Raw genomic sequence first — 18427 nt, 5'->3', positions numbered from 1 at the left:
ATAATAACATAGATCATCAGATTTACTACTGAAATTCGAAAAATATGGAATTGGAGGTAAAACATTAAGCTTGCTTCAAAGTTATCTACAAGTTAGAATCCAGTATGTTCAAACCAGAAACGGACTTTAAACTGAACAAAATTATACTCTGTGGAGTACTACAGGGCTCAGTTTTAGGACCACTGTTGTTTATAATCCATGTCAACAATCTGCCAGACGTGCTTGAAAAAATAAGATTTTCCTTTTTGTCGATGATACCAAGGTATTTGAAAAAATGACAAATCCGAACTAGAATCAAAACTTCTTAATTAAAATGGATGGAGGAAAATATATTAACATTGAATAAAGAGAGAATACAAACAATGCTTAGCTGCAGGGGAGACACTGATGATACCGATTACTTTGAAAAAGGAATTTTGAGAAACTCAAAATGAGCAAAGTACTTGGGTGTCTAGCTAGATTGCGGATTAACTATGAAAGAACACCTATGTTCTGTGAAAAATAAGATTAAAACATTATTCATTGTTTTCTACCGTGCAAGATCTCAACTCGATTTATACTTATCAACCAAAAAATATTAGCAGTACCTGCAGCCACTCCATCAGTATGACGTATTGATCTACGGTGTAGCAAATAAAACAATAATTGAGCCACAACATAGACTTCAAAATTTTAATTGAAATTAATTTTTCGCGAAAAAATTAAGACGAAGTTAGAAGTCTAAGAAGCCTACCCATCGTTTTTGGACTACATCTTTACGACTTTACGAATTACTTAAATGTTTTGCGCGAGTGCTTGGACAGAATCATCAAAGTGGAACAGTAAAAGAATTCATCACACAAAAGGAATTGTAAAAGTCACTATCAGGGGAACGACGAGTTAAGGAACTGGCATCGATTTGTAAACTTACACCGATATGTAAACAACAGAAAAAAAATTTCTTTAAGAATCCGGATATCATGCAATATCATTATTAAATTAATTGAAAGAAAAATTAAAATTTGATAGAGAGTGATATAAGTGAGTTTCAATTGAACATCATTTTGCATAATTTAGGAGACAATTATGTTATAGACTCCAATTTTTATTCAAAATTGTCTTTGGTAGGAGTCCGTCTTCTTTTGTTTCTTTTTTGTCAAATGAAAGGTTAATTGGTGTTTTTTGGTGAGGGGACATCACCCTTACGTAAAACTCAATTGACTGTTCAAAAAATATATATCTCCTTGCGACCCAAAATTAGGCTGTATAGCTTTTTTCCTAGCTCAGATTTTGTGTTGAGGACTTAATAAATGATTATCACCTTTTTCACATTTTGTTGAACCAATCCAAAGAGGGACTTAACAGGGTTTTATGTTGGATCGTTATAATCACGTTCAAGTACGTATATTTTTGTTGCTTCACTTGTCATTGGGTAATCAAAAGTGTTGCAAACCGACCGCGCAAAACTTGATCAAAAAGAGTACCGGTCGGTCTTAATTGGGTAGCAAAAGACCTTGGCTCTTCTAAGGCCTTTTAGAATTTAGTTTGTGTAGATGAATCACTCTCAAATATGTGCATGTGCATTTTTTCTACGCTTTTCTGGGTGAGGATGAGCTCTCACTTAACCATAGCCTCAGGCTGATCACAACCTGACCAATCTTGGCTGCAATGATAGTACCACGTAAGAGTTTCAGACACAGAAAAAAGTTGCCATTGTCACCGAAAAGAGTAATGCTGCTCATGTAAAGAAAAGTCTGAAATGTGGTGAATATCATCAAAACGACAGCAGGGAACAGGCGGCTGTGGCGTAAAGATATTCCGATGCGACCACACAGAAACCACAGTTACTTTTTATGTCGCCATTAGTTACCCCTTGACATTGCCGCTTTTGTCATATTTTTTCATAAGAGTAAATTATCAATTCAGGATAAGAACCCAGGTTTTGGCCTCAACTCATAAAAAAAATCCATGCTTGGCCAAAAACGGATTTGAAAAGACTATGATTGACTATATAACATGAAAAGATTTTGCCTAGACTTTAACTAGGTGCTGGAACCGTGTAGGTACTGGACAGAAAGTCCATAAAGCCCCCACCCCCATCCTCTGGAATTATAGAGTATTTTCATGAGTCGAAGTCCAAAACTGGGAATAGTTTTTACAAATTAAAACTGTTCAAACGGATACAATGACAGAGGGCAATGTTTAAATCCCAAATAGGAGTAGGCTTCCCTAAGCCGGTTTCCAGTGACTCTGGCCTTCCTTGTCATATCTCTGTAGAAATGAACAGCGTATGTACAGTTGAACAGTTCTTCCCACTGGTGAGCTGGTCTGGCTTTCTTACGCCAGTATGTTGCCTTCGCCATCACCCAATTGGCCGGAGAGAAGATGTAGTCGGGCAAAATTGAGAGTACAGAACCTGTTAAAGAATTAAGTCATTATTAAGTGTCATGTTTTCAGTATGCAAATCGCGACTTTCAATTTTTCACTAAAACGATTTATCACATCAAACATTTTTTTCACGTTATTTTTTTCGTTGCAAAAGGTACATATGCTCTAGAAAAATTACTCGAATCCGTCACTAATGTCCAAAATTGCTCTTCATAGCGTGTCAATTAGACATAATTCAAATAAAGCCTAAGGTGTAAATAATTGAATAAAAGAATATCGAATTGGATTAAGAAGAGAAATTGCTAATTAAATTTAGTCCAGAAGATGGCTCTTGAGAAAATTTGATCACTTAATTATTTTCAGAGAAATTAACGAGGAAATTTGAGCTGATTAAAAGTGTACCCACTGTTGTTCATAAAGGTCTAAATGTTGCGCAAAAGTGTAAATAGCAACAAATTTTTTACAAAAAGTGATTATCAGATACACAATGCAATATTGCCACAAATGCACAACAGAACGCTAGCCAGATCTTACACGACAGTCACTTTACTCTGATCGCAAAATAGTATTTCTCGTTAGCTTAACTACGATTAACCTCATCGGTCAATGGAACATGGTTTCGTGATCTAATTTGGATGTGGTTAAGCATTCAAATAAACAAGCAAGCCGAATTTTGAAAAAAAAATGAGTCATTATAAGCCCAAAATTTTGAATATAGCTGTATTATAGCTTGTCGATGGCGGGCTGGTTGGCGCTTTGCCGCGATAACCGACCCGCGGATCATTACGATGCAGAGGTATACCCAAATCGTCACGGGCAGATATGCCCGATGCGTGTATCTCGTGTTCATTTTTACTATGTTAATACATTGAAAGTGGAACAATATTGCGGAAAATAGCTACTTTAGCAGAAACCGGCAAAATGGAAGGGAATATAGTATCCCGTGTTCGCATCCCGTGTTAATATGTATATTAATACATTGGCGGAACCCCTTTTGCGAAAAGTTAGATACAAAAGATGTCTCCTAATTTCGTTCATTGTATGTAACTAATTTTCGAACCAATTTTACTAAGGCGGAAATTTTGGGGTATACCTCTGCGTCGTAATGATGAGAAGCATGGCCATTTCCAGTGGACCGCCGGGGCTCGAAACCCCTAGACTTCATTAAAATGATCTTATTTTTGTTTTTCTGGTGCACTGGAATACCTTATAAAATGAGCATACTATACGCAGTCTTGATTGTAACGGCTATTAGTGTAAATCCGATGGAAAAAAATGATTATAAAATTACATTCAAGAACGAAAATTGGGCACCTAAACCCTCCCCTATCCCCGGAGTCCAAATCCAGAATCGCCAAGTGCCGAAGAAGAGCTCGGACAAAAAACTTGGACATTATATGACGGGAACACAAAAATCATTTTCCTAAACCTAATTTTGATTTTTTTCCTATTTCATATCATTCTAAACTACTTTTCTTGATAAATCTTAAGCCTATAATGGCAACATTTCCTTGACTTTTCTTGAAACCTAACATTTATTTCAGCAGGTAATTTATCCGTTAAGCAGCAAAACTGTGGTATCGTATCCCAACTTGGTTTAGACATTCCCAACATAATTGTTCCGACCCCACTTGTTGGGGGGAGGAACTATATACTCAAATGGGTTGTTTGTTGTTCAGTCAATTTTAGCCGATCGATATGCTCATCGTAGAGAAATATGAAAGGAATCATTACAAAGCTCGTCCATTGTAGAATTCGAAATTAGAAAGATTTTTTGAATTTCGTTTTTTTTCGAGGAAGTATCGAGGTTCAAAGTTTCGTGTGAACACGTGATAATTCGCATGATTTTGTTCACTTCTAAGAGAATTTTTGTTCAAAATAAGATGTTTCAATTAAAATATCAATTCAAAATTCCATTTTACGCTTCAAAATTAAACTATTTTCGTTCCTAAAAATGAAAGGAAACAACAAGGCTATTATGGTCTCATAGGGAATTTTACTATTAAAAAAAATGGAATTATAATTGAGAGCTGTTTTTAAAAAAACTCTTCATATTTTTTGTTTTCATTTCCAGTCACTTAGAGACTAGTCACTCACCAGTCATATCAAATTTCTATTAAAGCTAAGCCTCATTTACCTCAAATGATGCCCAATAAACAAATAATTCGTTTTGAAGGAAACGCTCAAGGTTTTTATGGCTTCCACACTGATTTTTCTTAACTTTCAATTAAATTTTGATTTTCATTTTGATATTTTTAAAATTTTCAAGTCCTATGGCAGTCTAATTGAAATAGGCTCCCTTATGAGCACCAACTAAACCTATCTAGTGCTTTGATTTCATGGCTAATGGCTGTTAAGATTTCAATGTTAATCTTAAACTTATTTCTGTGAACTTGTAAGTCAGTCTCAAAAATGACAGAAACACTTTCTTTTCTAATGCAAACAAAATTAAATTGCTTAGCGGTTTTGTTTTCTAACTATTAGTTTTATGACTTCGATGCCACGAGATTTCATAACTTTTTTAAAAAATGAAATTTTTAAAAAATTTTGGATCCTCTTGAAATCTTATCAGATTATCCCAATATTGACAGTAGCCATTGGCTTAGAAAAAAAATTCAGTTGATCATAGAGTAAAAATTCACAGAAAAACTTATGGTTTTAATCGCTTCGTCACTTCCTTCTCGCTATTTTCTTTTGAATTCTTTATTTTTGCCTGCATTTGTTGTCGTTTTCATTGTCATCAGACTGATTGCGATGAATTATTGCTAACTTAGGCATATCAGATTTTGTTTTCTTCCCATCGAAGCCCAATTTAGCGTATTTATTAAATTCCGTTGAAAGCTATTGAATTTCATGGTTTTGAAACTAAAAGTTTTGTTAAAAAAATTCAAAATTTTGATATATTTGTTGATATTTGTTGTTTTTTTAGTCATTTTAATACAAAAAGATCCCATTGCTCTTGACAAATTAATCAAAAAATTAAAAAAAAAAAGATATTTACTGAGTAGTTCAATTTTTAATGGCTGTGACAATTCTCTCTTTCTTTTCTGGTTTCCAATTTTTGACTGTTTTTTTTATTCATTAGGTAGCCTTTTTTTCTAAAACCTGTGAAATCTCATAAAACTCAATTATTCAATGCAGATAGTTGTTTTGAAGTCTTTTAAAAATCTTTTCACTTTTTGATGTTCTTTTTGTCAATTTGTAACTTAATCTCATCCTTGAGAGTTTTATCCGCCTTCTTGTTGTTCAAACTTTAACGTTCTTAATTATATTATGTCGTAACTGGAGTTTTGCTTGTTGGACTTTTGTGTTTCTTTGTCTTTTTTTAGAAACTTCACTTAATAACGTATCCCAATGTTTTTCAAATGAGCTCCAGGTGAACATACTTAATCTTTCAGTCTATTTTTAATTGAATTAGTGTAATTAACAATTTAAATTTAAAAAAGCATGTTCAGATAACAGTTAATGAATTCAATTACCTAAATATATCTGTGTTTTCGCAACTTGTTTGTAATTGTTTAGTTGCTTTGCAATTTTAGTCCGTTTGTATGGCTTAGTCTAATCAAGAAGAGGTCTTATTGGTTTGCTAATGAAGTTTTAGTTACCTAATCTAGATTTTTTTGTTAAAAGCAACTGGTTTTTGAGACGTTTGAAGTTATCTGGTTTAAAAAAGTTGATTTATTTTTGAGTTTTGCTTGATTACTTTTTCTTTTTGTTGACTTGTTACCTAGTCTTTTTAAAGAAAAATCTTATCTGCTCTGTAATTATAAAAACGTAAAATAGGGTTTTGGCTGATTGTAGTGAGACTGTGTTACTATGTGCTTTTAAATTTAGATATTGAGTTTTTGCCGTAAAAATGTGTTGTTTTTGCCTGTATTGTTTGTTTTTTTTTCTCGTAGTCTTATTAATCTCGTGAGCGCTCTAATGCAGCATGGCATTATGTAATTCAGTTAGTAGTTTGGATGTGCGACGATTTCTTTTACCTCAAACATCTATTTCTGATTATCTCTTGGTTTACATTTATTTGGTTGACATTTAAGTCAAAATGTAGATGAGCTCGGGTCGGAGCATCATGTGCAAAGGCACATTAACGAGCCTGCCTGTTTAGCATTAAATTATTAAATCAGACAATTTGAATATTCAAAACAAATATCATAGCGATAGCGAATGAAAAACATTAATCTAGGAAATTGGCCGACTAGTTGCAAAAACAACTTTCGTTCGCACTGTCCCTTAGTTTTTCAAAGCATTTATCATCAGCTGACCAACGGATTCAATTCGAAGATGACCCGCTTTTTCATCCCTATTTATTTAACCACCCATCATTTCAACCCGATTATATACACTTCTATCATTTAACCTTTAAATCATTTGACTCTCTCTACCATTTAACACCGACTTTAATAATTTGCACCAATAAAAAAAATCACTGAAATAATTGGGACCATTACATAATCCACATCGTTCTTGGCCAGGCGGCAGTGGCCCATGAGACTTGATATGAAACCACAAACAAAAATGAAATTAAGTTATCCACATAAATATGAGAAAGCATGCCTGCAGTTTCTGCTTCTAAGTGGCTATATAGTGTAATTATGTGAAACATCAATTTCGTTTACTCAGTGTACATCCTTCGAGAACATTACAAAAATTCAACCCGCTTCCCTAGTGCAGATCGGATGAATATCTAGCATCTTTCGATGACACAATGTTCTGACATACAAAAATTTGAACTTATATTTCTAAATATATGATATCCATTTTTGTCCATTTGCAATTAGAAAGATAAAAAAGTTTTCGAAAAATCTTAAATGCTCAAACATTTTTATCCAGCTATTTTTTCTATACGTTTGCTATTGTTTTACGCATGTCATTAAATCAATCATTTTTTACCGTTGCAAACATAATACATGCTCACACTATTTCATTTGAAATATCGCAAATGTCATGCTTAGTCTTGATCAACAACATACGTTCATTTTCAGCTTTGCAAAATTAAAAGGCATCAATATAATGCACTTTTTCACCAAAATCTTGCAACATTTTTCCGTAATTTTTGAAGATCATGCAAAACAAATTTTCGATGTTGACCAAGAAAAGTGTTTCCTATAGTGAGAACACGTGAGCAACTGGAGATGAATAACTTGGTCGACCATTCAAGTTTCGTGAATAGTGTGTACGGAAAACTGGAGGTAAATTTTGAGTACCTGAAATTTTGTTAACATTTGGTTGTAACTTTACCCTAAAACTCTTTCGACCAATTTGTCGCCCTCAGTTGCCAAAAAAGTCAGTTGCTTATAGCTGCTTATCTTTACTACATAGGTTTGTTTGTGTGTGCTAATAAATGATAAACGAAAAAAACAACTTTGATTAACAATCATATGAGCAAGGTATTAACGGAAATCAATTTTCACATTGATGTCAAATTTTTACATTCAGTGGACTTTGTGTTCATCGCCATCATCTTTCATTAATATTCAAGATGACTATTTTTCACAAGAATCTTGTAAAATCTTGTTAGCTCGAACTGGGCAGTTAGTAAGTGAAAAGATCATCTTATTTTCGCGGCAAAATTGATAATATATTCACCCAAAAAACGATAAAATTGATCTTTGTATCTGGTATTCATATTGGAATGGATGCAACGTTATACTAAATTTTCAATAGTATACAAATATGCAAAAAATAAGCGTCTTTTGAGCTCAGATGCCTGGAAAAGTACGTTAAAATTGGCACCCAAATTCAATACAGCGAATTCCAGCTTTATTCTTTGCAGCTTGCAGACAGCTCAACTCGATATAAGAACTCGATGCCTTCTTATAGCATTTGTTTTCAAAACTTTAATGCTTTTTTCAGTTTTTGCGCAGAAGCTGTCTATTGGCTAAAACCATTAATATGCTCTAGTCGAGGCCTGATGTTAATCTCTCAATATTGTGCAAGATTTTTGAGAAAGAAATGTTATTTTAATGCTTTATATTATCACCAGATGAACAAATTCGTGCAAGATTCTTGTGAGAATATGCTAGTTTTGCAGATCTTGAAAGATGACGTGAATCGTGCGATAAGATTAATATCCGAGCCCTACTAGTGTAGGGATTTAATACCCAATGCATTTTTTTTTGTTCAACCAACCATTCATATTTGTCAAAGGTATTTTCATTCTGAACATGTTTCTCACAGCCCTGGTTGTCAAAGCTGGCCCCAATTGTATTCTGAAGTAGCTGTTTGGATTGAATTCCTTATTCATTCTCTTCAGGAGTCTGTGCACATAAGGATGTCCCTTTGAAAATTGGAAGTGACCGTTGTTTACTTTTCCTATTTTTTGGGTTCCATTTGGGGGCAAGCAAACGTCTCGAACTCTAAAATCCAAATTTTCTGTTGCCAATAAAAAAAACTCTTTTTTTTATTATGAGATATAAAATATCGTGGAAGAAGGATTAAAAGTAAATAAACGAAGAATTACGCAACTTAGGAAACGGCGAATATTTTCAATTATTAGATTTTCAAATAAACCTAGAATCTCTCCAAGATAGGCCTCAATTTTTTTTTTAAATTATGAGAAGCCCCAAAGTTTTTAAAGTAATTTATTTAAAAAAACTTGATCTTAACGGCCCATCTCCAAATTTGGCTGAAACCTGGTGGATAGTATATATAAAAATAAATATAAGCTGTTCTGAACAAAGATTAATTTTCAAATCACACATAAGGTTTTAATTCCTACAAAATACGCATTGACTGTACTTAAAATGAGCCACATTTACGACACGAAAAGTGCAAATACTTTTAAAAGAAAAAGTTATTCAGCTCTTTTCAGTCCCTTTAGTGTAATTGTAACATACTAGAGCACAATTAGCTCTTTTCGTACACATTTGTGATTTCAACTGCCATATTATGGCAGCAAAAATAAACCTCATTCAACATCAAGAGCAGTCGATAGTTCCAGGGATTTGTCAACTTAACTACAATTGGACTTTTTTTTGTGCTGCTTCATCCAATTTCCCTAGCCGGAAAATATCTTCCACCATGATTTTGTCATTACCTCAATACTGAGCAATCTGTTCTACTTGTTTCTTATCGTAGCTGATCAGTTCCAGAAAGGAAATTTTCCCCGTACCATCTTTGGGTTTCTCAGCAACTCCAGAAAGGATCAATTTGTTTTTAGTTTTAATTTTTTCAGTTTTATTGTTGTCACTTGATGTTTTGAAGAGAGCTGTTTTTCTGTTTCGGAAATTTTTGACTTCTTATTTGTGTGAACATTTCCTATGCAACCGCAAATTTCAGTTTTGAATAAATCTAATTCAGATTTCAAATTGCTTTTCAAATCTTTAATTTTTTGAGAAATTTCATCTTTAAGGTTTGATTGATCTTGAGGAATCACGACTTGAGTTAGACAATGTAGATTTAACCAAAAACATCCATAAATGTTCCCCTTAATGTTCAACTCAGGAAACAGTTGATATTTTCATTTCTCAGATTTTCAAATAAACCTAGAATCTCTCCAAGATAGGCCTAAATTTTTTTAAATTATGAGATGCCCCAAATTTTTTAAAGTAATATTTTTATGAAACTTGATCTTAACGGCCCATCTCCAAACTTGGCTGAAACCTGGTCGATCGTATATATAAAAACAAATATAAGCTGTTCTAAACAAAGATTAATTTTCAAACCACACTTAAGGTTTTAATTCCTACAAAATGTGCATTGACTGTACTTAAAATGCGTCAAGTAAATTGCAATTATTATGCCAAGAAAAGTGCAAATATTTTTAAAAGAAAAAGTTTTTCAGCTCTTTTTAGTCCCTTTTACGTAATTGTAACATACTTGAGCACATTTAGCTCTTTTCGTACAAATTTGTGGCTTCAGCTGCCAAATTCTGGCCCCGAAAATAAACCTCATTCAAACAGCAGGCCCTTATCACTGTTTTACTCAACGGTGGAATAAAAATGAGCAATGACGGGGTCGTCCGGTCTAAATAAATTCCGACGGAAATTAAACCCCAGTCTGATTCTACTAAGAATTATTTTAAAAAAATCTAAGAAAGTCTGATCTACTAAGAACTCATTAAAAAAAACTCATGCTAACGATGAGCTTCGGTCGTGATAATTTGTTTGATTCCCGGGTCGAAAATTTCCAAAAATTATGTAAGAAATGCGCTGAAAGGCTCTCAATGTTCAAAAAATTCAGCGCATAAACCTTACATAATAATGCGCTGATATGCGCTGAAAAATGCTGAAACTTTGATAGAAATGCGCTGAAATTCGCTGAAATTTCAAAAAAGTTCAGCTCTTTTCTTTCATTCCGAGGCTCGAACCCCGATCATTGCGCCTCATCTATCAAATTATGCACTGCGCTATTGAGAACTGAAATGCCTCCCATTTAATTTGAATTTATAAACATAGCTGGCAGATTGCCAGAAAATAGCCGCAATAGATTCGTAGATTGGCAGTCTAAAAAAACAGTAAAAAAGACAGACCAAAAAAATTCGTCTTTTCATTGAAAGCTGATCTCTTATATTTTGATTAAAACTCTGTATAAGTTATTGCTGCCTCTATTAGCTGATCTCAAATAACCTTCATTTAGAGTGACACACACCATTTTGACCTTATCTCTTTGAATTAAAGTAAATAAAAGTCAATTTCAAAGTGAGGAAGTCATTTTTGAGAGTGAGGTAAGTCAAGTGTGACCAAAAACTTAATCACGCGCATGAATAAAAAACTCGCTCCACTAAGAACGAAAAATGACGTCACACATGCAATTCAGCTGAAATTGCATGCACGAATGAACAAAAAATGGCTGTGACGTCATATGGTCGTAACAAAAATCATGACGACGAAATAAAAAAAACCAAGAGAAGGCCAATAATAGCCCCAGCTATCGCTGTGCGGCTATTAATAATAAAACGGTTGATATGAAAAGCTGAAATTATGTAAGAAATGCGCTGAAAAATGTGCCGAAACTTATGTAAGAAATGTGCTGAAAATGCGCTGAAATCATGTAAGAAATGCGCTGAAACTTTGTAAGAAATGCGCTGAAAAGGTGCTGAAGGTTATGTAAGAAATGAGATGAAAATGCACCGAAATTATGTAAGAAATGCGCTGAAGGTGCGCTGAAATTCTAGAGTCTCAGCGCCATCTCGAAATTTCAGCGCATTTCAGCGCATGTTCTACATAATTTCAGCGCATTCAGCGCATTTCTTACAAAAAGATGCGCTGAAATGGCGCTGACATCTCGGCCCGGGTTGAGATAGTTACTTGTCAATTCCCACAGGCCTCTGAAACCTGTGGTCGTCTGTACTAACATTTCACTGCCCACTTCTGAAGCCATGAAGTTTCTCAGACCTCTCACACTTCGCAAGAAGACAGTGTCTGTGTCAGCGTAGAATCCACCGAACTGAAGTTAATGTCATGCCGCATTATATTGGGCTGTTTTTAATCCCCGAAATAAACAAGCTAATTATATGGAAATTTGAGATTTTTCAGAAACATTTTAGAAGCTCAAAGCGTATCTGAGGTCAGTTGTGTATTTTATGAAAAATCAAATGAATCTTAATTTGTTTTGTGCGGATAAAACTGATTTATTATGCGCGGATTAAGATTGATTAAATGATGTCCCCTGTTGAGAGGTCGACTTATGAAAAGACCGTGGTTGACCAATATGGGGTAGGAGAAAACACCGGTCGACCGATAATGGATATGATCAGAATATAGGCCGACCTTAATGGTCATTGCCAACTTTAGGTCGACCGATATTGTTCATGGTTGAGTTTAGGTCAACCGATATTGGTCATGGTTGAGTTTAGGTCGACCGATATTGGTCATGGTTGAGTTTAGGTCAACCGATATTGGTCATGGTGGACTATAGTTTGAGAATATTGGTCATGGTCGAATTTAGATCGACGATATTGGCCAAGGTCGATTTTAGGTGGTCGACCAATACTGGTCATGGTTGACTTTGCATTGGCCTGTAATGGTCAAGCTCATTCATGAGCAGGTATAATATGATAAGAAGAAACCGTTAGGGCAAGAAACCGAATATTGAAAAACAATTTTGATAAGGTTTTCTTGTGGAATAGTTCTTGAATAAATTCAAGAAGTTGCTCAAAGACAATCAATCATAATAATGGAGTTCTTCCAGGCAGAGCATGATAATAGTAATTCGTTAGGTAAAATGTGCAGACCAGCGAAAAACAAAAATTTTGACTACATTTTTCCCCAAATTATTTAAAATTGTTAAAATCAGAGCAAACACAGTTTTCAGACTACTCCTAAAATTGTTAACAAGATGAATTTTTGCTGAAAGTTTGATAAAATTGTGTCGTTCGCTCGCTTTTCAAGTCTACAAAGCTACTTCAACCAACAATTTTTAGCTTTTTTAACAATTTTTTTTCGGTGATTTGCCTAATTTTTAATGAGTTCGATTTATCATGAAAACACAGGAAACACCCTGTCCTTTTTGGTAAGGTGGGAATTTTTTCCACCTTGCGGTAAGCGTTTTAGTGGTCCAGTAAATTGCCGGTGGACTTCCTATTTGTCCAGAAACACAAGAGCTATCCTTCTGAACACAGTTTTTCCATTTTGTTGAGAACTTTGTCTGTAAAATTAGCCAAACATTTGGCCTACTGTTCAAAGTTCTCTTCAATACCTCATTATTTACTGCACCAAATTCAACAGTTGCAGGCGTATTTTGTTGGTACTGAACCCTTCTTTCTTTGGTCATATGGTTATTATCTGAGTTGACCAGAGAACAACACTTTTATTATAGTGGTCGAACGATATTGGGTATGAAAAGACCGTTGGTCGACTTACGAAGAGTTTGTCGACTTTTACTAGGAGGTCGACCGTGTATTTAAGGTAGAGCAATAATCCCCCCGAGATCGACTTTATAATTCTTTTCATAAAGTTGACCTCTCAACTAGGGGTAGGCCACTAAACGGTTATGAAATTTGTACCGTATGGCAAATAAAATTGCATTGAAGAAACACTTGCAATATTCACTATGAAACAATAAACATTTTTGAGATTTAAATGGGCTGATAGCATACTATATCCTGTCAGTGTTTGTTGAGAAATATCCCAATGATGGTGGAATGCAGTGCCTCTAAAACAACGGTAAAAGAGTCCGAGAGGGGAAAACACGGAAACGTTTCAGATTTTTTAACCGTTTTCTACATGCCATTCATTTCCCTTTAGTGGTTACTGCAATCGATTGAAACTGTAATCGACACTTTTGTAACGCCTTACTTTAAAGTTCCCTGAAGATAATCGGGACAGTTTGAGCTGGAAAATCTATTTTACCTGAAAAAGAATTTTGGCAGTTTTTTTGTTTCCACACAAGAAACTAGGTAATTTTTTCGTACTTTTGAGAAATCTGAGCCTTCTAAGTATGTGGTTTTTTCGTTACCAAAAAAGCAGTTTCTTTTTTTTGAATTAGACATTTGAATTTGATTGACAGGATAGTTAAACAGCTCAGAATTTAGTCCAGATCTGAGCCAGTGTGTCTTTCCTTGTAAATCAGGGCCATTCTCACGATGTCACTGAGGAATGTGGGTCCATGACGATGACTCATATTGATCTTCTCCTCCAACCCATCCACTGGCAGACCTAACACACAAAAAGGGGCAACTATCCGGGCGCTGAGTTTAATTGATGGCAATTATGTAGAAAATGTTTGCAATGATCAATTTGCGTTCGTTGTCAACGCTAAAAATTGCCATATAATAAGAATTACATTTAATGCGGCGAATGTTTAAGGAGTGCAATTCCTGCTAAAATTGCAACTGTGTGAAGTTTTCGATTTTGTACAAAAAGTAATTGAAGTGTTGGCTTTTTTTGAACGAACTCCGATCGGAATTCACAAAATTACCGCTTTCAACGCTAAGTGCGGTCGCTCTTCGGTGAAAAATTTGTTATTGCAATAAACGCTATGCATGCAAATCTCACATAAATCCCATGCAAAACCTTGACCGGTGTTTATAATTATTTTGGCAAAAATAACAAAGCTTCCTTGTCTTAGGAACCGAAGAGGAAACTCATTAAATAAAAAACGTTTAATTTTGACTGATTTTAGCAGAGGATCGCATAGTGATGTTCCAATATTTAGTTAGCATTTCATCAGATTCTTGAAAGACAAATTAATTAATTAACGAAAGATTTGCTAAAACTATAGAGAAAAAAATTTGAGGTGATTGAAAAGTTCAATGCATCTTTTAATTAAAATTAAGTATTCCAATTTCTATGATGCTTAGCATCTCCTAAATCATAAAAAAATTTTCAGATTATTCAAAACCTTTGTTAACAACTGTGGAAGGAAAAAAATTCCCGAAAAATTTCCCCAGAGAAGGTTCATTATTGTTTTTGCAGCCCAATTATCAATTTCCTACCTAAATAGGAACTCGATTTTTTTATTGTAAACCATTCACTCACTGTGAAACTTGACTATGCTTAATAATTACGAGAATTTCTGGAATGAATTTTCTATAAGAAAAAAATCACAAATCATGGCTACCTAGGATGCAAGGCTCAATCCAAGCCAGCTCTACTTAGACCGACTACGCTTGCGCATGGGGGTAAACCGCGAACCTTCCACAGAGTCTGGAACTACTACGTACGGTCTGTAGAGTAGGAAGAGCGCCCCGTCCAGAATATGCGCCGCTGATCAGTGCACTATCTACGGCTTGGATAGTTTGATCATAGCCAGGTCTCGAGTCTGGATAAGTTTGTGGTATGATCTGGATAGTCTGAACAGATCCATTTCAAGATTATGTACGGTCTGATCAGAAATCTATCCAGAGTCTGTAAAGTCTGCTCAGAATCAGGTCCAGTCAAAAAACGGTCAGTTCTCAATAAAACTTAACCTCTGGGGGGAGTGTTTTACCAAGTGTTTTTTCAAGTTGTGCTATTTGCTGTAGAACAGATTTTTTTGTTTTGAACTGGTATGTTTTACTGATTAACGCAAAAACCAAATACATAAAATAACGACCATTTTTCTGAAAGCAATGCCTAAAACCAATGATCAATGCTACTTCAACAGTTTAAATTTTCAGTCGGGGCACCCCCCGTTCGCGACAGAAATGGGTCTGATACCCCCATGCGTGATTCAAACTCGTCTGTTCAGAGCCCATTTCGCTGTGGATGATTTGGTAACCCCTGTGATCGACGTGAGTCAGTATTATTAGAGCTAACTCGGGCAGCACACCTGATTCTCGGTATTCTTCTGTTAGCTTTCAAATGAAGAAAAACTCGCTAAGTGAGTGCACAAACAAGAAGCAATGAGCAATTTAAAACGACGACAGATTGAGCGCTCAAAGAAACTACGCTTCTTATGTTAAGAGTTCGCATTGTTCCTTGTTATCAACGGTCGACATTATGGCAGCAGAACTAGATAAAAACAAAACAACGATTTAAGAGATATGCAAAAAAGCTACATCTCAACATTTTTAGATGAAATGCAAAAATGCATTTCATGCACTTTTTCGTTTTTTTTTTTTTCAATTAAAATAGGCTGTCTGGTTATTTTACAAGCTGTCTTGAAATTATTTATTAAAATTAATCAGCAATTAACTTATTATTGCTATCTACAGTAGAAAAAATTATTAACCTGCGAATACAGTCGGCAACGTGAAAGTCCAAAAGCTGACATTGGGGTAATTATGAAATATTTGGTACGTACAGTTCGACAATTTCAGATTCAAAACAGAAGAAAGTAATAAAAACTGGACATAAAGACCAGAATTCCTGGCAGCCGATTCAACAGCGCAACATTCTCGGCCAGAAAGAAAAGATTTTCCAGAAGTTTCTAGAAGAAATATTTGGTTGTCTTTCGAATACTTTTCAGTAAACTCTGATAAATGGACAATTTTATTTTCTCTGCTAAAGGAAGATGATTTGTCAAATAGCTTGTTAATGGATTCAACTTTGTATAACTCCTCATTATTTGGTAATAAAAAATAAAGCAAAGATAGTGCACTTAGCGCTATAGTTAAATGGAAGTATTTCATGAAGTTCTTCAAGTTCTTCAACTTATAGTTTGGAGTTTAGATTTCTTAAAGAAAACCATTTATTTATTATCTCACAAGCAACTTGGTTGAACTTGGTTTTAAAAATTGACAATGGATCAACTCAGCATGACTTTAATGCCAGCCTTTATATTAAACATAAGGAATGTGATCTATTGTTCGAAAGTTGTGTGAAATTCATAACATAAACTATATTGCAAATTTAACTGTTATTGAGCACGGAAACTTGTTTAATTGTTATCAGATCATATTCATTTTTGATAAAATTCAACTGCATGAGGAAATGCAATTGGTACAAAAAAAACTATACTTTCACGTCAGCGTCTTCTCAGGCGCGTCAGCATTAAGATATGGAGCAAAATAATAACCGCTTCGCAAAGAACTTAAACAAGGATTTGCTCTTTTTGAATCATAATTGTACAAGAAAAGAGCAGAATTGTGCCCGAATTCTTGACCTCTTGATATATTTATGCATTTTCACTCACTCTTGAAATAAATGCACACCTATCCAGCTCATATTTTGAGTTTTAATAATTTTGTGCTTCCTAGGATTCTGTCCATTCAGGTACAAGTGATGGATGTGATTGTGTGCGTGAGGTGAGAGGTGAATGATTTAAACCCAAACCAATAGAGAAATGTGTTGCAAAAAAACTTCGAGAAAATTTTTTGCAAGATAGTTTCAAAGATACATGTAGGCACTGCAAAACGCAAGGAAACTTTAAAATTACCCCATCGAATGTTTTGGAAAATGCTGGTGACTTAAATTACTAAGACGCAAAGTGAAACTGTAAATGGGTACCCTTTAAAACGAAGATTGCAGTATCCTCTAATTCTGCTACTCGAAAAGTTAATACAGATGTCTATAATAAGCGAGTTAGTTTCACTGTGCTCATTCTAAAGAGAGAGCGTTTCATAACGGTTTACCCATACTTCTGTCTTTTAAATCACTGAGCAGTATGTACACTATGATCATTTAGATGATACAGGATTAACGACATAAGAAACAATTTGTTTTAACTTGAATTTATAAGAAGGTGTGTAATGACACTGGTCAGAAGCTTACAGAGCTGAAAGCAGTCTTTAAACTTTCAGACTTTTAACAGCTATTTGAAGCTTAATTCCTCGTGGGTGTTATCAAGTTTCCAGGCACAAGTCTTTTTTTAATCAACTACTGCCAATATGGGCTATAGAAAAAGCATTTTGGAATAAATAACCCGAAACAGCAATTTTTGACACCTGTCCAAACAACTCACCATGTTGTTTTTTTTTAATTTCTGGGTTTCGCAAATAACAACACACTTTTTCATATCTGTTCTCAAATGCTTTTTACCTTCTTATCATGGTTGCCATTCATATCTTCAAAAAATTGCCTCTAATCAAACGGTCGCCAAAACTTATGCGATGTCTGAAAATTCTGCCAGCCAGAATAGCTCATTTCAGAGTAAAACTATGGTACATCAGAATTTAGGCTGTAATAAAAAGTGCTTAAGTTGAAATTATAAGTAATTTCCATAAACAAAATTTTTACAAAAATTGTTAGGGTTACCAATTTTTATCACCAGTTTTTTCCACCAATGAGCTCATTAATTTCCCTTTAGTCAACTGATCCAAAAATGGCAACTCAAGATTAAAAAATCTAACTCTACTTTTTGTTGATTTCTTGAGTGAAAAAACACAGCTTCCCAAAGGCATCACTCGACTAGGCGTAAAAGCCTTTTGATGTCCTTTCAAGTGTGTATATAAATTAGTTCTATCAACTCGTTGTTATATCTACATACGTGATAACAATTTATTATTAATGATAAATGGCCAGTTTTTGTTCCGACCACACCTTAGTTGGGGAATGAACACATCAAGCGACAATCTTCTGGAGCCTAGAATGACCAATAGAGTGCGTTTCGCGGTCTGGATCAAGCGCCTCACTGATTTCCCAAAAGATGCCTTAGCGTACACTCAAGGTAAGATCTTTAGTCTTGTCTCCTCGATCTTCGACCCAATAGGGATGATGTCGCCATCAACGATGTTTCAAAATAGTTCTTCAAGAAC

The 18427-nt window shown here is 34.7% G+C and overlaps 2 protein-coding genes across 2 annotated transcripts in view; both read right to left on the bottom strand.

Moving 5' to 3' along the window:
- LOC142347951 (von Willebrand factor A domain-containing protein 3A-like) overlaps window positions 1-18427 on the bottom strand; it is a 708547-nt gene that overhangs the window by 617254 nt on the left and 72866 nt on the right. The window lies entirely within an intron of this gene.
- Window positions 2089-16565, bottom strand: LOC142348351 (lactosylceramide 4-alpha-galactosyltransferase-like). Its single transcript, XM_075399664.1, has 5 exons — window positions 15964-16565; window positions 13872-13967; window positions 11666-11759; window positions 8500-8726; window positions 2089-2395 (listed from the first exon to the last, which is right to left on the bottom strand). The coding sequence occupies exons 1-5, from the start codon at window positions 16361-16363 to the stop codon at window positions 2142-2144; spliced, it is 1071 nt and encodes a 356-aa protein (XP_075255779.1). The 5' UTR covers window positions 16364-16565; the 3' UTR covers window positions 2089-2141.

Source organism: Convolutriloba macropyga, chromosome 10 (assembly GCF_964194025.1).
Source record: "Convolutriloba macropyga chromosome 10, txConMacr16.3, whole genome shotgun sequence".
NCBI lineage: Eukaryota > Metazoa > Xenacoelomorpha > Acoela > Convolutidae > Convolutriloba > Convolutriloba macropyga.
Note: the sequence above shows the minus strand (reverse complement) of the source record. Positions and strands in the feature narration are given on the sequence as shown.

Excerpts from the sequence above, each read along its gene's own strand:
- LOC142348351 (XM_075399664.1), bottom strand. The coding sequence starts at position 16,363 with ATGAAATACTTCCATTTAACTATAGCGCTAAGTGCACTATCTTTGCTT. Across the intron at positions 13,968-15,963 it reads GTTGCCGACTGTATTCGCAG|GTCTGCCAGTGGATGGGTTG; the intron begins GTTAATAATTTT and ends TTTGTGTGTTAG. Across the intron at positions 2,396-8,499 it reads ACCTTTGACAAATATGAATG|GTTCTGTACTCTCAATTTTG; the intron begins GTTGGTTGAACA and ends ATTCTTTAACAG.